This window comes from Vombatus ursinus, unplaced genomic scaffold, assembly GCF_900497805.2.
Source record: "Vombatus ursinus unplaced genomic scaffold, bare-nosed wombat genome assembly UNPS02014781.1, whole genome shotgun sequence".
Lineage (NCBI taxonomy): Eukaryota > Metazoa > Chordata > Mammalia > Diprotodontia > Vombatidae > Vombatus > Vombatus ursinus.
In genome coordinates, this window is record NW_020954559.1 from 34716739 (window position 1) to 34742002 (window position 25264).

At 36.8% G+C, this 25264-nt stretch overlaps 1 protein-coding gene across 1 annotated transcript in view; it reads right to left on the reverse strand.

Moving 5' to 3' along the window:
* Positions 1-146: 146 nt before the first annotated feature.
* Positions 147-25264, reverse strand: part of LOC114046222 (ras-related protein Rab-20-like) — a 56714-nt gene continuing 31596 nt past the window's right edge. Inside the window, exon 2 of the mRNA XM_027866461.1 lies at positions 147-1697. Within this exon, the coding sequence (XP_027722262.1) occupies positions 1165-1697 (533 nt within the window). The 3' untranslated portion in view covers positions 147-1164. The remainder of the gene's footprint in view (positions 1698-25264) is intronic.

Below are 25264 nucleotides of genomic sequence, written 5' to 3' on the forward strand. Positions count from 1 at the left end.
CCTCTTCCAAATGAAACCAAATCCATGAAAAAACAACAGGCAACGCTATTGGCAGTTTGCTCAGAGAAAAAACTGTTGTTGTGCCAGAATTCTCACTTTCAGCTGGTTGCTATTAGGATATACAGCTACAGTCTTAGAAATTAAGATCATATGTTAGCCATGGTGCATCTTTATTCAGGAGTGTCAATGATAAACGGACCTTGAGTCACAGTTGCCTCTTAAAACCACATCTTCCTTTAAAGAAAAGTTTGTTTAACAAAAACTGATCTAATTGTTCAGAAACTCATATCCATGTGTGCTTCAACATGGTACAGGGAGTTTAGGTGTTTATTTCAACAGTTGCGTAACCCCCCCCCAAAGTTCAAATCAAACATTTTCAATTCATCAGACCTATATAGTTTCCATCTGTACAAGTCTCAAATGTGTTATTCTGTCTACTACTCTCTTCCCAGCAAGGGGCTCATAGTTGTAAGTCTTCAAAAGAGTTTCTAGGAAAATAGGAACTTTTATTTCATCTCCCTTTTCCCCAGACATCCTCATGGTATCTTTTGGGAACCAAGTAGTCTGTCCACTTCTCAAGATGGCAGAACCAAGATGGGACCCACTAATCTAACAACTGTCTCAGTGAGCCATGGACAAGTAGAATCACTTTCAAAATTCATAAAAAAAAAAAAGAAATACTCATGCCAAATAGCAGGAAAGGCCTAAATAAAGTTACAGGGAGAAAAAATGTTTTAAAACAATGTATGTAAAAAGTGCAGCTTGACAGAAACAGAAGATTCGAGGACAATTCATATGCTATGGAACAGACTTGCATTTGCGCAAGCATAGGAGACATCTCAGAGCCTGGTTTAGGGAAGAAGTGTTGTATCCACCATGAGGTGAAAATCACGGAATGGTCATTTGCCTAGTATTGCAAATCTATTATCACAAATAATTCCTTAAAGATTTTCCACTTGATGACCCACAAAAGACAAAACTGATGACCTTTTTTTTTCCTTAATGAATAACTTTCTCTCTATGGAGCTCTTCCCCAAACATGATTAGAAATACCAGTTCCTTGATTTCTCCCATATTTATTTATTCTTCCTATCCAAAGCTCAATTAATTTCACTGGAGGCTTTCTTAACAATTTGAAAGTCTACAAAGAACACATTTTATGGTTCAGACACAGCACCTAGATTGGGTCTGTTTTGCTGGTTTATAATTAGTAATATCCACAGTCTGTGAAGGTCCCTCAGCTCTCTGGCGCAAAATTATTGGTACCATCATATCAAAAAGGGTTTCAAATACATGGTCCACATTGTAGCCTGTCTTTGCACTAGTCTCAAAGCACATCTTTTCAGCAGCTGGCACCTCCTTTTCATCTAACATTCTGTATTTCAGAATCTTCTTATAAAGAGCCATGGCATCATCCAGGCAAACTCGTTTTGTGGCTCTGGCTGAGTCACAGTTACTGATGGTCTTTCCAGGGTCATTCAGATCTTTTGCACCATCCTTCACACCGACCTCATCGATGAGGTCAATCTTGTTCCCCACGATGGCAAAGAGACAGTCTGTGTTGGCTGTGTCTGTCAGAGATAAGAACCTGTCTTCCAGTTCAGTGAGGCTCTGCAGGTGGTTCACATCGTAGGTAAGGATGATAGCAGCAGCTCCTCGGCAGTACATAGAGCCAAGACCATGGAATTGCTCCCTTCCTGGCAGAGAGAAAAAAGATAGGGAGAAGAAAAGAAACACTCAGTTAGACCCAAAAACACCCAGAGTGTACCATTGTTTTTTGTTTTGGTTTGTTTTTTTTTAATTTATTTATTTTTAGGTTTCAACATTTACTTCCACCAGATTTTGAGTTTCAAATTTTCACCCCATCTCGCCCCTCCCTCCACCCCAAGATGGCATGCATTCTGAATACCCCTTCCCCTAGTCTGCCCTCCCTTCTATCTCTCCCTCCTTTCTCTTATCCCCCTCCCCTTCTACTTTTCTGTAGGGCAGGATAGATTTGTGTACCCCATTTCCTATATTTCTTATTTCCCAGTTGTATGTGAAAACTTTTTTTTAAACATCTGTTTTTAAAACTTTGGGTTCCAAATTTTCTCCCTTCCTCCCTCCCCACCCACCCAGAGGGTCCCATTGTTAAACAGAAATCCTGCTGGGGAGGGGAAAGACGAATGGAAACATTTCTCTTAGTGGTTGTTGTAAAACCATCACAATGAGGCAACCCTTACTCATATTCAAGAGCCCAAGGAATGACTTTTAGTATACTTTCCTCTTAAATCAATGAGATTGAATAAGTTGCCATAGATTATTTAGTAAAAGAAGACCTTAAATAAAATGACCTACATTATCACAGATCTTGAGGTCTCCGGTCACTGTATCTATCTCACAACATTTATCAAATGCTACAATAGATGCCTTCACTTTCTTTTCTCTCATTCTCTTCTTAACTCTTTACAGTCTGTCTTAGGACTTCAGTATTTAATAGAAAATGCTCTCTCCAAATTCAGTAAAGATCTCTTAATTGCAAAATGCAGCAGCCTTTTCTCAAACTTCATCCTTCTTGACCTCTCAAGGTCAAGTCAATCATCCTCTTCTCCTTGATACTCTCTTCTTTCTAGGTTTTGGTGATACTTCTCTCTCCTGGTTCTTCTCCCACCTGTCTGCTCGTTCTCTGTCTCCTTTGCTGGATCTTCAGGTCATGCCCACTAACTGTGAGGATCTCCAGGGGTGTGCTGGAACCAGTCCAAATTGGTTCATGAGAGAATTGTTACATTTCTTCAGTGTATTTATACTTTAGAAATCAGCAAATATTATAAATGAGAGCTTGCTTTATTGTTTTGTTGCTTGCTTAAACTTCAAAAAGTAAATAATGCAAATAAGTACAAATAAATGCAAATAAAACTTAAATGTATGCCCTGTATATTTTTTTTCTTTCTGAGAGCTGGTTGTTAAACATTTGCCAGCACATTGCTAGATGTCCCTTGAGGTTCTATCCTAGACTATCTTTTCCCTCTGTACTATTTTTTACTTGGTGATCTTAGTTTCAATGCTAATCTTTATGCAAATGACTCTCAGATCTACTAGTCCAGTATTAAACCTTCCTCCAATCTCCAGTCTTATATCTCCAACTGTCTATTAGACACCTCAAACTGGGATCCCACAGACATTTTAAACTCAACATGTCCAAAGCTGAACCCATGATCTTTCCCCCAAAATTGTCTCCTCTTAATTTCCCCATTATTGTGGAGGTTACCACTACCCTCCCACTTCCCCAGGCACCATCCTAGACTCCTCACTCTCTCTCACCCTCAATATGTAATCAGTTGCCAAGTCCTGTCATTCATGCCTTTATAACATCCCTCAAATATGATCATTTCTCTCTTCTGACATTTCCATCACCCTGAGACCCTTATCACCTTATGCCTGTACCACTGAAATAGTCTGCTGCTTGGTCTCCCTGCCTCAAGTCTTTGCCCACTCCAACCTAGCCTCCAGTCAGGAGTCAAGTTAACTAATTCATAGAACTCAGGTCCAACCCAGTCACTCTCTGCCCCCATTCAATTAGCTTCAGTAGCTCCTTTTTGCCTCCAGGATCAAATACAGTATGAAATCCTTTCTTTGGTTTTTATAGTCTTTCATAACCTGGCCGCTTCCTACCTTTCAATCAAGAAATTGCCACAACCACCCCAACCTTTAGCAACCACCAACCCGATCAGTCAGCAGCCATCAATCAGTGTTAAAGAAGAAAGAGCCTCTACCAACAAAAAAAAAAAATATGACTTGTTGAAGGTTCAAACGATGGTTAGCATTTTTTTAAAATGATAAAGTATTTTTTAACTAAGGTATGTAAATTTTTTTTAAACATAATACTATTGCACACTTAATAGACTACAGTATAGTATAAAAAAATAACTTTTACACACACAGAGAAACCAAAAGATTCATTGATTCATTTTATCGTGGTAATCTGGAACCAAACCTTCAATATGTCCAAGGCATACCAGACACTTATCAGAAATAGCCACGGTAAAATATTTCTCTCAATCAACATTTTCCCTTTTTACCCTGGCTGCATTAATTTTGTTCAGGCAAACAACTTTTCAATTTTGATTATTTATTCTCTTATTTTTCTGCAAGGTCACTTCTCTTATATGCTAAAGAATTTCCTTCCTAGTCATAACTATGAATGATATCTGATCTACTCTTCTAAATTTGAAAAAAAAAATCCATTTCAAACTTAGCTTAATTATTGTCAACTATATTTCCAGGTTTGATAGAAGTCTTGTCAAATAGGGAGATTTTGCTCCAATTAATTTGTGCCCTCTCATTTATTGAACACTTGGTTACAGAATTCAATTGTTTCTGATTCTATTTTTTTTAACCTGCACCAAATAGTTGTGATGATCACTGCTTCCTAACCTAAATTTGAGGTCAGGAAGTACTGTTCTTAGGATCCTAGATGGAGAGCTGGAAGAAGCATCACAGGTGATTTAGTCCAAAATTTACACTAAGTTGTTAGTGTTAATTACTTCTTAAAAGAATTTTGTAGTATTTCATATTTATCTTTATACATTTTTGTATCTTCCCAAAAGTATGTAAGCTTCTTAAAGAAGGGTTGTTTCTTCTCCTTGCAGCCACAGCACTTAGCCCTGTGCCTAGCACATAGTAGGCCTTGGCAAATATTTATTGAAATGAATTGTCTTAGTGGAGGAGCATATTGGGAAATTTAGCTGAAATAAGAGCAAAAGATTTCAATGAAAAAACTTTAATTGGAAAAATAAAATTAATTGTCTCTCAAGTAGATAATAAGTTCTTAGAGGTTAGGGATCATATGTTATACTTCTTTGTATTATAACAGTGACTGGGACAATGACTTGCAAGTCATGTCAACTCTAGCATTATTAAATGTATTGATTTTCTTTTCATATATTTAGTTTCTTCAACTAAATCATGAGCTTCTAAAAAGTAGTTTTGTAAACTGTGCATACCTTTTGTTGCAGAAATACCACTATTAAGTCTGTCTCCCAAAGAGATTTAAAAAAAAAAAGGAAAAGGACCTATGTGTACCAAAAAAAAATTTTGTTGTGGAAAAGAATTGGAAATTGAAGGAATGTCCATCAACTGAGGAATGGCCAAACAAAGTTGTGGTATATGATTGTGATGGAATACTATTATTGTGCTATAAGAAATGAGGAGCAGGATGCTTGCAGAAAAACCTGGAAAGACTTGTATGAACTAATGCAAAGTGAAGTGAGCAGAACCAGACCAGTATACACAGTAACAACAACATCGTATGATGATCAACATGAATGATTTAGCAGTACGGTGATCTAAGACAATTCCCAAGGGACTCATGATGAAAAATACTATTCACTTCCAGAGACTGATGGGAGTCTGCATGCAGATTGAAAGATACTGTTTTTTACTTTATTTTTCTTGGTGTTTTTTTTGGGGGGGCAATAGGGAGGTAAGACAATAGTGGGCTAGGCTAGGTGAAGGGTAACTGAGAATTGGGAGATTGGGCATAGGCAATAATGAAAGGCCAGTTGACAGGATCATAGCCTCAGGTGAATGCTAGAGATCTGGCCAAGTGGGAAAGCCCAGGGCTTTTCTTTTTTGAGGTCCAGATCCCAAAGATATGGTCTTTTCTTTTTAGGGGTTCATATCCCATTCCTATCACCCCAAAAAATCCTAGTAGAGTGTTCTACATGTAGTATTCAGTCAGCTAACATTTATTAAGCACCTACTTTGTGTCACTGGCTGTGCTAAATGCTGAAGGTACAATGAAAGGCAAAAAAAAAAAAAAAAATCAGTCCCTGATGCCAGGAAGCACTGTTATAGAGGAGACAACATGTTAAAAACTATGTACAAACAAGATTTATAGAAGTAGTCTCAGAGGAAAGGCATTAAGATTAAGCAGGGCTGGGAAAGGCTTCTTGCAGAAGGTGGGAAGTTAGCTAAGGTTTGAAGGGGAAGCCAGGTAAGTCAGGAGGTAGCAATGTGGAGGGAGAGTTCCAGGCAACAGGGGCAGCCAGTTAAAACATACTGAGTTGAGAGATGAAAGCTTGTGTGGGAGTGATGAGGATGGGATCTGGACCCTGGAAAAACCCTGGACTTTCCTACATGGCCAAATCTCTGGCATTCCCCTGAGGCTATAATCCTATCAATTGGCCTTTCGTTATGGCCAATGCCCAATCTACCTCCAGATGCCCCCCCCTCTGCCACCACTTCCCACCCTTAATCCTTAATGGTCCAGGTCCCAGGCATTCTGTTCACCCCGGCTTACTGGCCACTCCCATCCAGATCTTACTTACACCTCTCCTCCAGTCACCTCAAACTATTTGGCTACTCCTAGATCCCTTCCATAGTCTTTCTGTATATAAGGTTCATCTTGTCTCTATTAAGGTGCTCAGATTCTTAAAATCTAGCCACTCCTCAGATTCTTATAATCTAGCCAATACCTCATTAATGTTCAGATTCCTTAAGAGTCTGGCCAATATGGCAGATATTCTAATAAACCTTGTCTTTGGCTCAAAGAAAGCTTGGGTCAAATTCATTCAGGCAGGACCCGCATGTTGTAGTTTCGGGGTCCCAGCACCCCTAAACCCCTAAACCTCAACAGGAGGATCAGCAAGAATGCCAGTAGCACCTGATCACAGAGTACGATGGAAAGAAATAAGGTATAAGAAGGCTGGAAAGATAGGAAGGGATCAGGTTATAAAAAGATTTAAAAGACAAAAATAGGATTTTATATTTGATCCTGCAGGTAACAGAGAGTCACTGAAGTTTATTAATTGGCTGTTAGGAGTGATATGGTCAGACCTGAGCTTCAGAGTACACCTTCAATAAATATCTGCTGATTGACTAAAAACTGAACTGTTCACAGTTTTTTGCCTAACTTCTCACTGAAGAGATTCATCCAACTAAAACTACGAAATCTATATATTATCCCTTGACAAGCTACAGAAGACTGTTTCAGAAACACTTTTCTATTACATCATTAATTTACAGCACACAAAAAAAGTCAATAAATCCTGGCAAGTCAGGTACATCATGAACATCTGCCTGATTCCTGGGTTCACACAAGAAAGGTAAAGTTCAAGGTAAGTAATAATGATTATACCTTGTGCTTTCTTTTTTTTTTCTTTTTTTGGCCTCTTCTGAAGATCTCAAAGCACTTTCGATTATATCAGAATTTCCACATAAACAGAAAAGGGTACAGCTATTTCTAATTTTCCTAAGGGGACTTTCTGATGGGTAAGTGATAGCCATTAAAAAACTGAACAAGAAACTTGCCCAAAGTCATTAAGAAATAGAAAAGTGGAGCTGGGGTACATAAACCACGATGCTTGTTTAAATGTTTCATTTTAACCACTACCCCAGAGGACGCATGCTGAAACATGCTACTCACCACCTGAGAGAAGTGATGAATTAAGTGAAAATTGAGACGTATTTTGGGGAGAAAAGCCAATGTGGGAATTTGTTTTCCTTGGCTATATGAGTTTGTAACAGGGGTTTGTTTTTCTTTATTTCCCTAGGAGGTAGAGGGGGGGAGTAAGTAGATTTTTATCTTAAAAAATAAGATTTAATTTTGATTTAAAAAGGGAGGATAAAGACATGTTCTTTAAAGGAATAAAACTTCCAGGAAACAAATGCAGAGAACTCTGTGCATATCAATATGTACTCAAAGTTTGAAACTTTACAAAGAGACAATGCTGGTATTTGCACATATTATATGCACATCCATGTCTGACTAACAAACCATCCTTTACAGCAGAATTCAATCCAAGTGCTACAATGCTTCACCAAGGCCACTAGCTCACTGCAAACATGTAAATTTAATGATGAAGTTTAGATGAGAATGATTTCTGATCTAGTTTTGTAACTTCTGGCCTGATGCATAAAGTATATATATAAAGTCCTAATCAGAGGGTATTTGTAATGAATTTTTTTCACTTAAAAATTCATTCTCTTTTTCTCCCTTCTACACTTTACCCCACATTGGAAAAAAAGAAAAGAAATAAAACCTTTGTAACAAATATGTATAGCCAAGCAAAACAAATTCTGTCACTGGCTATATCTAAAAGAAATATGTCCCATTCTGTACCCTGAACCCATTACACCTCTGTCAGGAAGTGGGTAAAATTTTTTATCACAGGTCTTCTGAAATCATTAGTCATCGTACTGCTCAGAATTCTTAAATAGGAGCCATACTCTTTAAAGATCCCAAATTAGGGCTGTGACAAGTGTTACTAAAAACATGAACAGTTCAAATCACAGTATAGTGTCTACTATATAAACATGCAAGGCAATGACATTTTCAGTCAGATTGCATCATTAAGGCTGGAAATTCCTTACAAGCATGAAAATATAACTCCCAAGTTGATAAGAGTAGGAGACTTTGGACTCAGTTCTTTAACTTCTGGCCTGCTGAATAATGCAGGAGTGAACTAATTACTTAGGGGATATATTCTCAAAGAGTCAAATTAGGACCCATCATGACCACTTCTACCAGCACTACCAAAGGTGTATAAACACACCAGACTTTGCAAGGTCACCAACTGATTTGAAGCAACACCAAATACAGGAAGTGAGACATTGGAGAGTTGTCTGGGGCATAGAAAAGTTAAGTGACTTGTCTAGGGTCACACAGCTAGTACCAGTCAGAGGAGAGACTTGAATCTAGGTCTTCCAAGCTCTCAGGCCAACTCTCAGCCGACTAGGCTCACCAGCCTAGTTGCAAAGAGAAGGAGCAATTTTTAAGAGTAGATGAAGTCTCCAGGAGCTCCCTGCACTCATGAAGTCAAAGGTCTGATAAAAATAAAAAATTCATCCCTTGTTGGAGTCAGCAAGGGATGCTGCTTTTAGGGGTTCTTTTTATAAGTTTCATTTTTCTGTTTAATGTCCAGAAGCAATATAACCTCTGTCAAATACAGAACCCCATGCATCTGGATTCCAATCCTTCCTTGGTTCAGTTGTGAATGCACAGCCTCCTCCAAAGTGGTACAAGTTATGTCTAGGCAGCATCAAGAAAAAAAAATTAATAATAATAGGTAGTGTTTATATAGTGCTTGTTCTGTGGTAGGCACTGTGCTAATAGGCTCCTTAAAGTTACTTGATTACTATTACAATCATTTGATACAACAACCCTGGGAGGTAGGTGCTATTATTATCCACATTTTACAGATAAAGAAACTGAGGCAAAAAGAGGGTAAGTGACTTGCTTAAGGTCACCCAGCTGTAAGTGTTTGAGGCTGGATTTGAACCAAGGTCTTCATGACTCTGGGCCCAGTTCCCTATCCACTGCACCACCAGAACAAATTTAAGAGCCAGGATGGGCCAGATTTTAATCCCAGCTCTGTTATTTACTGCTGTGATCTACTGTTCTAATATCTATAAAGTGCTTTGTGAAATGTAAAGTATTACATAAATGAGGATGATGATGTTTAATATTACCTGAGTTGAATGGATTGAGTCATCACCCAGCTCACCAACTCATCACTGTTCTCATGAGTTTCAGTTTTCTCCTCTATAAAGTGAGAGGAATTGAAACTGAGAGTTCTTTATTGTACTGAAAACTATGAATACTTTCTAAAAGCAAATCCTCCTTAGCCAGACTCTTAAATCCCCTTCTCTCGACCCAAGCCGAAAAGCACCGTCCTGAAAGTATTGCCTTATTTTTAGGCTTTCTTACTTCTTCTCTACACTGACTCCCGTTCTGCTTTTTTTTTTGTGCTCTTGTGACCATCTAATCTTATCACTAATAGACTGAGTGATATGAGTGATCATCGAAGAGAGGGGGAGTTGAGAATGGGGGTCAGAGGTGGTGTTACTTCTTTAAACACACTTCAAGTAAAAGTGACATGAAGCATTGCAACTATGTGACAGCAGCTCTGGGAAATTGCATCTATATGTTATCCCACGGTTTCTGCATTTTAAAATGCCAACATACCTGTATACATGGACCCTGAATATAAAAACCAACTCTCGATTTCAGCCGGGCAAGCCAGGAAACAACAAACAAAACCATCCTGAAAGCCAGTCAGGTCCATAATCGATCTACCCATCTGTATGTCTGTCCTTGAAAACAGGTAGCCTGCCCAGTAGTGGATAGGAGTTGCACAATCTAAGCATCCTCTCTCCTCCACTTTCTCCTCTCACCCCTACTGTCAACAAAAATTTCTAGCATTTCCGTTCCTCGGGTTTTTCCATTATAGAAAATATGAAGTGTTCTTATGATATTTGAGTAGACTAGGAGAGAGAGGAAGAAGGAAAAAGAAAAATGAGGGAGAGAGCCTGCCCCCTCACCAAGTATATAAATATGCACAGGAAAGTAATTCTAATTGTCTTGGAAGAGGGTCAAAGATTACAAGGGCCACCTTCCACTTTTGCAGGCAGACTAGGCAAAGTTCTGGACTACTCTGTTGACTGCTCATAGACCTTGAAGATCCAGGAACTGACTCTTTCCATTTTAACACCACCACCTTGCATTTCTTAAATATTAAAAGGCAAGATTTCTAATCTAGTTACAATAGGCTACAAGTAATTTGTACTACAAGTGAGCATTCAGATACTATGTAGTATTCTTCAGTTCTACCATCTACTATCTATCATCATCTATCATTATCTACTATCATCTACTAAGGGAAGAGATGATAAAAATCACAGAATTTAGGATTGGATGGGATTGTAGAGATCACAGAGTTCAACTCTTCCATTTTATAGATAGATCAAAAAGTGGAAATGACTTGGGTTAAGGCCACAAAGCCCCTTAAATTGGCAGGGCTGGAATTCGTACCCAGGTTTGTCTGACTCCAACACCACTGTTCTTTCCACCAAGAAGGAAGGGCTTAATCAGAACTCTTAGCAAATTTAATCCCACTAACAAAAGTAATGATTTTTTTCCTATTGTTAGTTACCAACTTAAAGCACACAGTTTTTAGTCAGATGTAATCCTTTACATATTAAGCTAAGAATCATGAGGTTTTCCAACAACTAAAATTATTATCAGGTCCTAAGTGCTGTCCAAGATGTCACAAGGAAGTAGCTGAGAAGATTGATCAGTATACCAATCCCACACAAAGAATACTTTTCAATGTTTTACTGTTATTCATTTTTTAAGACAAAAGAGGAGCTATATAGTTTTCTTTCATAAATAAAATTTCTGCTTTCTATTTTAAAAGAAGAAGGAGCAGAAAAAGAAGAGGAGGAGGAAGAAAAAGAGGAAGTAGGGAGAAAGGCTATGGTAATTATAGGAAAAAGGAACCTAATATACTTAACTGACAGACAGGAAGTTGAGACAATAAGAATTAGCATTTGATTCTAGAAATCTCTAGCTACCCTACCCTCATCAAAACATCAGGAATAATCAAGAAATAGTGGAATAACTTACCCTTCAAAATTCCTGTAATTTTCCTACATAAAGAGTTAATGATTCAGTAAGCAGTTTTCATATTTTAAGTTTCTTTTAGGTTTAAAGATTGGCACTAAAATAAGACTTTTTGGAGAAAATAGAGAAGGAAATGGCAAGTATCTTTGCCAAGAAAATCCCAAATGGGGTCACAAAGAGTCAAATACGACTGCAATAGGTGAACAACAACAAGAAGATTTTTTGAGTTCAACCAATTGCTTGTATTGTACTTTATAGTAAAATCGATACAACAGAATTCTCATTCCACACTGACTTTGAATTATTTTCCAAATCTTTTTTCCTCCCCCATTTTCATCTTAGTTTTTTTTTAATTCCTCCTTTTTTTCATTTTTTTAGCATAATTTCAAATTGGCTTTCCAGAATTGTTGGACCAATTCACAGTGGTTCTAAAAACACAATTTCCATATCTAAGAAAAAAAAATTCTACTCCCAGCAGCACTGTGAAATCATTTACATTCATATATATCTGTCATATCCATCATTTCTGTATTTTAAACCCCTGCTCATTCAAATAAAAAAACACAAATGGCACTGTCATTTCCAGTTAGTTAGAGATCGATTCTTTCTCTTCACGAAAGAGATACATTAAGGGCTTATTCTCAAAATGAAATGGAAGCCATCAATGTTGAAGAAAGACCCTCCATCAACAAAAAAGATTATGACTTGCTAAAGATTCAGATGATGGTTGGATTTTTTTTAACAATAAAGTATTTTTAAAATTTTATTTATTTGTCACATTTTAAGTTGCAAACTATCTCCCTCCCTCCTTTCCCATCCCACACTAGAGAAGGCTATCATTTGAAACAGACATATATGTGTGTGTGGGTTTGTGTATGTGTGTGTAAAACCATACTATTACATACAGTGGGGGTCCCCCTTTCTGGAGGTCAAACAAAGGCCAGACGAATGCATATTGGGTATACCATAGAGAGGGCTCGTCTTCAGGTGGACAAGATGGTCACTAAATTTACTGCCAGTTTCACTATTCTTTGATATAATGATTTCACTTTTCTCACTTAATGCTCGAAGGCTACGTAAAATCTGCTCTTTAAAGACATCATGCATTTAAGATTTTGATACCCCCTACATTTAGATGTAGATAAAATAGCACCAGAACTAGAGTGAGAAGACCTAGGTTAAAATTGTCACACTTATTACCTGTGTGACCTTCTTGTTGTTCAGTCACGTCGGACTTTTTTGTGACCCCATTTGGGGTTTTCTTGGAAAAGATACTGAAGTGGTTTTCCATTTCCTTCTCCAACTCATTTTATAGATGAGGAAACTGAGGCAAACAGGGTTAAGTGACTTGTTCAGGGCCACACAGCTAGTTAGTGTTTGAGGCTAGATTTGAACTTGGGAAGATGAGTCTTCCTGACTCCAGGCCCAGTCCTCTAACCACTGCACCTCCTAGCTGACTTTCAGTGAGAGACTAAAATCTCTCTAAGCCTCAGTTTCCTCATTAGAAAAATGAAATAACTGTTGCTTACTTCAAAGGAATGTGATAAGCACTGAGCCCTATGACAATATAACAATATAAACAAATTTCAACAAGCATTCATTAAGTGCCTACTAAGTATGGTACTGAGCATGGTACTGGTGGCATCTTCAAACCCTCTTAAAATAATTTCTGATCTTCCATTAAAGTCTTATTCTGATGTCTCATTGTGGTCTGGCAGTGAGCCTGGGAATCCAAAGGCCATCCAGCAAAGTGCCAACTCTTCCTGGTCCTACCAAACTGGAAAGGCTTTGAATATGGAATCAGTGTGGAACTATATGCCTGTTGCCTTGGAATCACCCTAGCTAAAGTGGGAGAGATTCATCATCAAAAGGATGGCTGTGGTAACTCTCATCAGTAGAGGTTTTTGAGATTGTTGTAGAGTGGGTCCAAACCAATGAAATCAGAGCAACCCCAAAAAGTGAATACAGACATACCTCATTTCATTGAACTTCACTTTAGTGCACTTCACAGATAATGTGGGTAGTTTTTGTTTGTTTGCTTGTTTTGGGTTGTTTGGGTTTTTGGTTTTTTTGGGGCTTGTGACAATCCTGAGTCAAACAAGCCTTATGAGTGCTGTTTTTCCAACAGCATGTCCTCACATTGTGTCTATGTCATATTTTGATAATTCTTGCAATATTTCAAACTTTTTAATTATTATTATACCCATTATGGTGATCTGTGATCAGTGATCTTTGAGTTACTATTGTAATTGTTTTGAGGTGCAACAAACCAACCCCATATAAGACTGCAAAAGCAATCAATAAATGTTGGGTGTGTTCTGATGGCTCCACCTACTAGGTGTTCCTGTCTCTCCCTTTCCTCAGGTTTCCCTACTTCTTGACACATAACAATATTGAAACTAGGCCAATTAATAATTTTACAATGGACTCGAAGTGTTCGAGTGAAAAAGTCAATAGATACAGCAAACTTCATCGTTATCTTATTTTAAGAAATTGCCACAGTCACTCCAACCTTTAGCAACCACCAGCCTGATCAGTCAGCAGCCATCAATGTTGAAGAAAGACCCTCCATCAACAAAAAAGATTATGACTTGCTAAAGATTCAGATGATGGTTGGATTTTTTTTAACAATAAAGTATTTTTAAAATTTTATTTATTTGTCACATTTTAAGTTGCAAACTATCTCCCTCCCTCCTTTCCCATCCCACACTAGAGAAGGCTATCATTTGAAACAGACATATATGTGTGTGTGGGTTTGTGTATGTGTGTGTAAAACCATACTATGCATACTTCTATTTATCTGTTTTTTCTCTGGAGGGGTATAGCATCTTTTTTCATAGGTTCTTTGTATTTATAATACTCAGAATAACTTAGTTATTCAGTTATTCTTCAAATAATAATGCTGTTACTATGGACAACATTCTCTTGGTTCTGCTCATTTCATTCTTCATTATTTTGTACAAGTCTATCCATCTTTTTCTAAAATCATAGAGCTCATCATTTCTTAAAAAACAGTAGTATTCCATCACAATCATACACCCACAACTTGTTTAGCCATTTCCCGATTGATGGGTATCCCCACAATTTCTAGTTCTTTGCTACCTTAAAGAGAACTGCTATAAATATTTTAGAACATATAGGTTCTTTTCCTTTTTCCTTGATCACCTTGGGAAACAGATCTAATAGTGATATTACTCAAAGGGTACATAGTTTTAAAACTCTTTTGGCATAATTCCAGTTTGTTCTCTAAAGTATTTTAAATTAAGGTATGGACATTGTTTTGGATTTTTTTATGGTATAATACTATTGAACACTACAGCACTATTATATAGTACTATGACGTAATACTATTGCACACTACAGCAGGGGTGGGGAACCTGTAGCCTTAAAGCCACAGTACAGTATAAACATAACTTTTATATACACTAGGAAACCGAAAAAAAATGTGTGACTCACTTTATTGGAATATCCACTTTATTGCAGTGGTCTGGAATAGAATCCAAATATCTCCAGGGTATATCTGTATGCATTTACATTGGACCAAGAGCAGCACAGTGTCAAGGGTGATGATAGCTCTATTTTCTTCTACCCTGATCTGTCCATATCTGGGATAGAGAACGTTTTAGGAAGGGCACTGAGATGAGACTGAATGTATCCATAGATAGTGCGTGACTAGGATGATAGCAAGATTTAAATTATGTCATACAAGGTTCAACTAAAGGAACTAAGGAATTTTAGCCTGGAAAGAGAAAATGCAGGAAGAACATAAGGGTTTGAAGGGCTGTTGCATAGGAAAGGGTTAAACATTTTGACAGAGGCAAGACCTAGGTAGGGGTAACGATAGGTAGAAGCAAAGGGATAAATTTGGCTGATAAAGGAGGAAAGTTCTTAAATTACACCATTCAAAAGAGGAATAGGCTGCCTTACAAAGCAGTGGTTTTAACAATTCCATAGATGTGTGCACAAAACATTGTGCCACATCCTAGGATTTTCATTTTGTCTAGATCTGTGATTTCATCTCTATATGGAACTCCCCAATGAGCTTTCCTAATACAGAAATACAACTGTTCTACAACTTAGTCTTAAGAGAGTTGCTGGGAGCATTGAGATATTACGTGACCTGCCCGTGGTCACACAACCAGTATTTTTGAAGAATCAGGACTTGAACCCAGGGCCTGGGCCCAAGGCTATCCTGAAACCATGCTGCCTCTCATGTCCTAGCATACAATGACAAAAAGGAAAGAGTCTCTTCTTTCAAGAAGCTTATTTGGGTTTTTAACGGCCTTCAAGTAGGATTCTGTTGTGTTTCCAATGACTTGAAACCTTTAAAAAGGGCCAGTTGACCCCTTGTCAGAGATATTGAGGAAGGAAGTCCTATGGCACCCTCTAGGATCCTTTGTAACTCTGAGATTCCATGATTCTATAAGCCTTGAAATGTTTACATAGCATTTGAAATTCATTAGAAACAATTATTCAGTTCCACGCAATCATGTCATAGCCACCAAAACAGATTTAATAATAATTAATGGTGATAATAATAATAATAATAATAATAATAGCAAACATTTAAATACTGCTTACTATGTACTGGGCACTATGCTAAGTGCTTTACAATTATTATTTCATTTGATCCTCACAACAACACTGGGAGATATGTACTATCATTATCCCCATTTTACAGATGAGAGAACTGAGTCAAACAGAGGTTAAGTAATTTGCCCAGGGCCACAGAACTAGTAAGTGTCTGAGGTCAGATTTCAACTCGGGTTTTCTTGACTCCAGATCTGACACTATCCTCTGTACCATCTACATGCCCCAATATAATAATGCTCTGGATATTCTACAGCAGTATTGGACTTACCTTTCATTTACTGAAAACAAGATACCTAGGAGCCTTAAGGTGTCAAACATCAAAAAGAGAGCAAAGCTATGATGATAAAACAAAGCTGGACCCTTTTTAGTAGGCCCCCTCAACCTATTCACAAGTGACCCGAAACAAAAGAAGCTCACTACAGAGATCTCCAGAGAAAGCAAACTACATAAGAAAAGTATGCTGGTAGAATGGGAAAAGCATTAGACTGGGGCCAGAAGAGCTGGGCCCAAACCACTAGGTCTCTCTTTCCTCATCCATAAAGTAGGATCTGGAGGGCAGGGCCAATCAATACTCCTTCCAACTCTAAAAGTCTATCATCACATACATTTCCCAATATAGTTTGAACAATAATGGCAACAGTTAACATTTATCGAGTGCTTACTTATATGGGATGCCCAGCACTGTTCTTTTCAATTATTATCCCATTTGATCCTCATAACAACTCTGGGAGGGGGGTGCTATTATTCCCATTTAACAGATTAAGAAACTGAAGCAAACAGAAGTTAAGTGACTTACCCAGAGATGTAATCGCCAAAAATAAACAAAAAACCATCTTTGAAACTAAATCCTTTGTTTAATAAAAATATACATAAATACAAGTTGAAGAGATATAGAAAATTCTGTTATTTATATTGCATGGGGATTTATCTAGGATTGAGCAATTTTCTGAACCAAATTCCCATAATACCAGGTTATTATAAAAAGTTTCCCAAGCCTGACAGACCACTGTTGTTCTTTGTTTGTCCTTGAAAAAGCGGATAGCAACAGGTTAGCCCAGAGTCAGCTGACAAGACTGGTTGCCCTCTGGCCATGTTCCAATTTTGATAACATTTCAGCTCGACTTTGGTTCCATGCCATGATCAATATGATTCCCCTTGCCACTTCTTCAAAGCTTCAGAAAACTATCTCCTATTTCTAAGAGGGAAGATAGAGAGAGATTCTCCTTTTTTGCCTTTGAAGGCTCCGGAGGCAAACGTGGGTGTATAAGTGAAATACAAGTTTTCTCCTATATGGTTACTACTATTTCCCTCTTTACTCAGATTGTCTGTGTTTTGTATTTATCTTGAGTAAATGAAGACAAGAACTTATCAAGTTCAGACTGGCTAGCACTATAAATGGGGAACTGTAAATTATTCAAGGTACTTGAAGATGGATGAAAAAGGCCAGAATGCCTCCAGTCTTCCCACCATAGCTTCACTTGAGACTACTGATAAATAGAAAAACTGACTTGAGTTTCATCATGATGGATATGCTCAAGAGCATGGAAATGGACAAAAAGCCCAGCACCAAGGGAAAGGAAGAGAAACCATGAACCATCATAATCCACAAAGAAGATAGTAAACCTCTGGATAATTGAGAGTTGATTCACTATGGCATGTGGTATAATATGGTATGGTACGGTATGGCACTGCATGGCTCAATCTTAAAATGCTAACAGAACCCTTTTTACTGATATTTCACAAAATAGATTTTTCTTTTTCCAACATGGAATCTATGATTTCCCCCAAAGAGGCAAACTAGTTCTTCTACATCAACAAACTCACCTAGTGAAAATGAGCAATAACATAAAGAAATGTATGAGGTAGAGGATTCTTTATTTCAAACTGACTGAAAAATTATACCTAGGAGTGTAGATGTATTAATTGGAAAAGACACCAGAGTCCAACTCCCTCCCTCATTTTGCAGCTGAGAAAACTGAGGCCTAGGGAAGTTCAATGACTTACCCAAGGTCACATAGATAGCTTTGGGAAGTAAGATTTAACTCAATCATAGATTTAAAGCTGAAAGGAATCTCAGGGGCCATCTTATCCAATCCACTTATTTTATTTTATTTTTGTAAATAGTATTTTATTTTTTTCCAATTACATGTAAAGACATTCATTCATTTTTTATAAGATTTTAAGTTCCAAATTTTTCTCCCTCTCTCCTTTCCCTCCCTGCCCCCCAAGATAACAAGCAATCTGACATAAGTTATACTGGTGCAATCAAACATATTTCCACATCAGTCATATTGTAAAAGAAGAAAAAGAACAAAAGGGGAAAACCATGAAAAAAAAAAGTGAAAATAGTATCCTTCAATCTGCATTCAGACTCCATAGTTCTTTCTTTGGATATTGATAGCATTTTCCATCATGAGTCTTTTGGAACTGTATTGCAATCCCCTTATTTTACAGACAAGAAAATTTTCAAATTCATACTCAGAAAGTTAAAGTAACTATTTTTAAACAAAGTTAAGAGCTATGGATAATTAACAATATTATTTTATGTTTCCTAATTTAAAAAAAAAATCCCTGCTTATACATATAAGAAAGTAAAGATGTATTTATTAGTTATTTGACCAGCTCAAAGAAGCATTTCTCACTTTATTTTAAAAATCTAGATAATTTCTAATGTGAATTGATAAGGATTTCATTTTCTGTGGGCAAATAAGTTAAACTTGGTCTTATTTCATCTGAACAAGCGCAGTCAATAGACTTGTTTTGTGATAGTACCTTAAAACAAACAGTTTCACCTGAAAATCTTACTACATTTTTGCTATTGATAAAGAGCTTAACAATGTAATACAGATTTGACTAGAATTCATAGCATTTTATTTGCATAAAATCTTTTTTTTTTTGCTATTGTTGTTCTAAAGACAAAATACTGATCTCAATTAGTGGTTAAAAGTAACAGCAGTCATATGGTAGCAATAGTATTATGTTTTGAGAAATTCAGTGCTGAAAACAAGCCTAATCTTATTAAATTTTATTATCATAGTTATTTTGTGTTATAAATATGAAAATTATTAAAGTTGTATTAATAAGCATCTGTATGTTACATTGATTTGTATGCTTACAATTTTTGTGTTATGCAAGTTGTAATACATTCTTAATTTTATCTGAATAAAATACAAGGTAAGAAATTTATTAATAAAGATGGTTTAAAGGGGCAGCTAAGTGGCACAGTGGATTGAGCACCAGCCTTGGATTCAGGAGGACCTGAGCTCAAATCCAGCCTCAGACACATAACACTTACTAGCTGTGTGACCCTGGGCAAGTCACTTAACCCCATTGCCTAACCAAAAAAAAAATAAATAAAGATTGTTTAATGACAAGGAAGAGTAACAATAATTTTGTTTAACAAGTGGGAGACATTGCTAAATGAACTTCAGAAACCACTCCCTTACAGATTTCATTTCTGTAACTTTGCTCCTCATGGTTTCTTCCTCCTCCCTCCCATCAACATTGTGCAATAGAATGAGTGATGGAACAGAAGTCATTAGACTTCTGGGTTTGAATTATAGATCTTCTTCTTATGACTTTAGGGACTTGGAGCAAGTCATTCAACTTGTCTGGATTTCAGTTTCTTCTTGTCAAATGAGGGAGCTGCACTAATGTTCTACAGAATTTGATAGCTCTAAACCTATGTTTCCTGAAGCCTTTGCCGAGTACCCCAACCACTGTCAATCACTCTTTTTTCTGAGTGCTGGTAGCAGTTATTGTTAGTCCCCATTAATTTAATACTTAATGTATAGCTATACGTTATTAACTTTTCCCGGGTTATCTCTAACTATACTATAAATATCTTGAGAATTAATTAGCTTTCTTACCCTTACTTATATCCCTCCACAGTTCTAGCATTCTCTTTACATACATATTCAGTATGTATTTGGTTGATTAATTGAATTCCCTCATTCAACAATATATCTGAGGAAATTAGTATCTCCAAAAGCCTTGGGGGAGAGGCCAGCCTCAAGTACCAGGAAGACCTGAGGATGGAGAGATGGAATTCAATGTTTTTTCAATGAGCTCTTGTGACATGTGATGCAAAGGATAGTTAAAGGAAGAAATAAAAGAATACTACAAATAGTAACAATTAAGTCAAGCTTAATCTTAAATCAACATGCAAAGAGCCATGCATAAATGCATGCATCTCAAACCAATCTTAGCATAACAGACAACTTCCTTAAAGGGAGTAGGGTAGAGGAACCATAAATTATATAGATCTGCTGATTTTGACAGGAACATCTAAAATTGTTTTACCATTTGGAGCCCAGCCTGGTGCTTTCTGTAAAGAGTGACTTTCCACCTCTAATCTGATTCCCAAGATAAGAAATGAATCATCCAGTTCCACCCTGCAGTTGTCTTTCTTCAGAAATACAAGCAGTAGAAAGTAGTTACCACTAAGAAAGATATTAGGCATAATCTAAAGAGCCATCCAGCAAAGCAAATAAATCAGCTGAAGCTTGAGAAATTAAGCCATTATTAGATTGATGGGGGGCGGGGAGGGAAGGAGAGCATAAGAAGTACCTGGATTGATAGATAAGCTTCAGAATGACTGTAATTTGGCCCCTGAAGTTCAGGAGACCAACTCTACATAAATGCTTTATGGCATACGAGCATATGCTATTATAACAGATTTTTTTTATGTATCTTTACAATCTCAATAACCCTGGTCAATCAATCAAGAGCACAGATATACAATAAAATAAATCATAATAACCTGGAAAGACTTTCATGAACTGATGCTGAGTGAAGTGAGCGGAACTAGGAGAATATTATACACAGTAACAGCAACACTGTATAATGACCAATTGTGATAAACTTAGCTCTTCTCAGCAATACAATGATCTAAGACAATTTCAAAAGACTCATGATGAAAATGCTATTCACATCCAGAGAAAGAACTATACAGTCTGAATACAGATCGAAGCATACTATTTTCTTTTTTTTCATTCTCATAGTTTTTCTCTTTTGTTTTGATTCTTTTTTCACAACATGACTAATGTGGAAATATGTTTAATATGATTGTACATGTATAGTCTATATCAGATTGCTTGCTGTATTGAGGAGGGGAGGGAGAGAAGAGAGGAGAAAAAAATTTGGAACTCAAAATCTTATGAAGTGAATGTTGAAAATTTTTAAAAATGTAATTGGGAAATACTTAACAAAATAAATAAAGACAACATAACAAAAATAAAACTCCAACATACTTCAGGCCAAACCAAGTAGAAATGATTTTCTGATTATCTACTGTTTTTGATTATCCATTGTTTTGAATGACTCAAGCCTTTGATGTCCACAATCAAAACTGTACTGCAGGTACACTATAATGTACATTTTATGAAAGACCATTGTTAAATCAAATTTCTAAAATATGAAGAAAAGCACAGGCCTCTCATGGAGAGACAGTCAGCAAAATCTTGAACTTTCCCCTACAGTAAGGAAAGTGTGTCCTGTCTACGTGGTGGACCAGAAGTGAAACTTCCTTAGTAAGGTCTTTGACCTCAAAGAATAATACCGTAAGTACATTCCACTTTAATTGGAAGATGACAATGGAAATGACTATGCTGAGGAAAATGTATAAGCTGACATCTATATATATTCAGAAATTAAGATCACGGATTTACAGTTGGAAAAGATCTTCTGAGGTCATTTAGTTCAAGGTCTCCATTAGTAGACATTGGATTTTCTTAAAGGAGTCTGCACAAAGATATAACTGTTTTCTCGAGTCAACTGAAATGAGTAAAACTATATTGCTTATTTCTGACAGATTATTCAATTATACCTTTCCTTTATTGAGGTCACTAAGGTGGAGTGGGAGAGGGAGAGAGAGAGAGAGAGAGAGAGAATGAGAGAATGAGAGCGTAAGAGTAAGAATAATGGACATGAGTGCAAATCCTAGGCAAGTCACTTAATCTGTCTCAGTGTCCTCATCCGCAACATGGTAACAATAACAACACTTATCTCTCAAGGTTGTTGCAATGATCAAATGAGATAACATTTAGATGATCAATCCCTTTTATTTTATAAAACATGTCTCTGTTATAATGTTTTCTACTAGTCATAGGCTCATTTATAGAAATGAAGGAAAAATATAAACTAAAGCAAGTAACTCTTTAGGTTATTCACAAGGCTTTGCTAATGTGTTTAAAATTCACCTTTGCCCTTTGTCCTTACTTGTAGCCATTTATTCGAATAAACCTATGCTCAGTAGACCCTTCCTAGATTAATGCCTTGTTGCTGGAGGGCCTTGCAGAACTCAATGAAACTATGAGCTATGTCATGCAGGGTTATCCAAGATGGACAGGTCACAGTGAAGAGTTCTGACAAAAGGTGAACCGCTGGAGAAGGAAATGGCAAACCATTTTTTATCTGCAAATCATGTTATTTCTCTGAAGCTATTTATTTATTTGCAAAATGGTGGTGGCAAGATTTGTACCACACACTTTTGAACAAACTGTTCTAGAAACCTTGAAGTACTATGTGAATGCAAGTTATTTTTAACTAAGTTAGTTGGCAAGATGAAAAACGTAGCTGTAAACCTGAGCCAATAAAATAGGAATTATAGCCCATGCTTATGGGAAGCAACTAAAATCCAAAGCACAAACATTCACCTACCTACTTTCATTGCATTGGTTGTCAACACAGAGTAAAGTAAGGAATTTGGGACAGTGATGCATAAACATTTTGGAAGTTTGTCAAGATATTATTGGGGAAAAAATCAATTTAAGTAAATGTCATTCATATTTAATATTTTGAAGCCTTAAAGATTCAAGAAGTGTCATATGCTTTAAGAATAATTCAGAGGCTCATAGGTCCAGAGCTGGAAGTGACCTCTGCAGTCAAATCCTCTCCCCATAACTTTATAGATGCGATAAATGAAGCCCAAGGAAGTAAATGACTTACTCAAGGTCACATAACTAGTAAGCATCGAAGGGGGGGAATTGAGACTCCATCCTCTGACTCCAGAGTCATTATTTTTTCCAATGTACCACATGACCCCCTATTTATAGACCTACATACTATATAATTCATACAATGTAAGATCCTTGAGGCCAGAGACTTTTGTTTTTGTATCTGTAGCACCTATCACAATACTTGATTCATTTTGATCTTGATCTGCATCTATTTTTTCACTTATGGAAGGAATTCTCTCCTTACCAATATTAGGTTAACAACTTCTCTGCAGCCTAGTCTTAGAAAGTTGCTATGGTGCCAGAATGGCTAAGTGACCTGCCCCAGAGTCACTGGCCAGTATATGTAACTGAATCCTCAGGAAATGTCCACTCTCGTTTGAGAAATTAATTTTAAACATATTACATTCACAAATACAGCATATAGAATCAAACTAAAAAAATCCCCTAAATCAATTAAATTTTTTCAGGCCTCCAATTTTAGAAGAAAACAGAAAGTTGGAGGAAAACAAACTTATTTCAAGGATACTTCAATTCTACAATGACCTGTGATTCCACTGGTGTAGTTACATGTTCCGAAACACAGATCTAAATTCTTTTATGCCTCAGAAGAAGGTCTTTGAGAGTTTCTATGCTCTATTTAATAGTCTGTGTGCAGTCAATTTAATGATAACCTCCAAACTACGCTAACTCTTTTTTTTTTTTTTGAGGCAATTGGGGTTAAGTGACTTGGTCACTTAACCAGGATCACAAAGCTAGTAAGTGTCAAGTCTCTGGTCTGAGACCGGTTTGAACTCAGTTCCTCCTGACTCCAGGGTCGGTGCTCTATCCACTGAGCCACCTAGCTGCCCCTGTCCTTTTTTTTTTTTTTAATGCTAACTCTTAAAGGACAGGATCCAGTCCGTCTTTGGGCCCGTAGTCTAAGCCTTTCCACCTTGGCTGGACTTGTCTAAAGTTCCTTTAGGAAACCAGAATCATCTCTACACCACAATGAGGTACCAGAGAATGATTTTAATGGGGATGTTAAAAATTGATGATAAATATAAATTTATTCCTTATATCTTTTATCTACATCAATGGCATAGAATTCCTTTGTATAAAACCTCTGAGTCACTGAAAGAACTTATAAAGATTCACTTTTGTGCACTATATCTATGATATTAAACCTAGAGATTTTCGACACAAAGTTTGGGCCACAAAGGCATTTTAAAAAAAAATTAAAACATCCATTTGTCCAGAATAGCCAATTTGCTAAAGATTTGTTTGTTTTTCCTTTAAAGTTTTCTTTCATTCTTTTATTCAGGAGGGAGCATGTTTTTTCCATTCAATAATTTCCTGCCAGTCCCACCTTAATCCTCAAAAAGGAGAACATTTACAGCATATCCTACTGTACTTACATGGTCAGGAAAATATGAATTCAACCAAAGTTCATATTTTGGAAATTGGAATGTATGGATATCAGTTGCTTATGTTCTAATGAGTTTTGCTCAAAGAAATTCTGAAGGTTTGAGAAATAAATCATATTTTCTCATTGCTAATCATTATAAAATCAGAGTCATCCTGCTGGAAGAAATTTAGGCCCCTGGATATAATATGGGGGAAATGTTTACAGATAAATAACATTATTTAAATCACTATAATATGGCAAAATACTTCAACTAAGTTACAAAATTAAAATGCCATACTGAAAGCAGAGTCAGCACGACACCATACACAATAACTACAGTATACAGAAAGAATAACAACCACAAAAGAAGTAAAACCGAATATTGAAAAATTATAAAAATCGGATTTGGCCACAGAGATGGCCCTATCTCCTTCCCCCTTCTTTTCAGAAATGGAGGGTCCATAGGTCTGTAACATTACATACAATATTAGGGTTTTTTTTTCAATGTGTTGCTTGATTTTGGTGAATCTTTTTGTCTCCTCTTGCTCTAAAAAAAAACCAACTTTGTTTAATAAAGGATGGCTTGCTATGAGGGGGGAGGGTGGATCACAGCGAGAAATTTTGGTGATATAAAACAAAAAGTATCAATAAAATCTATTAAAAGCACTATGTTGAAAATTTTAAAATATTATACAACAGAGTATCAGCAAACCATACCAATTTTTGAAAGAGTGACAGATTTAGAGTCAGATGATCTGCTTCTGCTTGTGTTACCTTTGGCAAAATGATTTAACTTCTCTGGGTTTCATTTCCTAATCCATAAAATGAAAGGTTTGAATTAGCTGGCCTCAGAGGACTCAGCCAGTTCAGAGAGGGATAGGACTACTTGGTTGTCACCATGAGAAACAATAAGTTTGGGAGTGGTTAGGCAAAGAGAGAAAGACC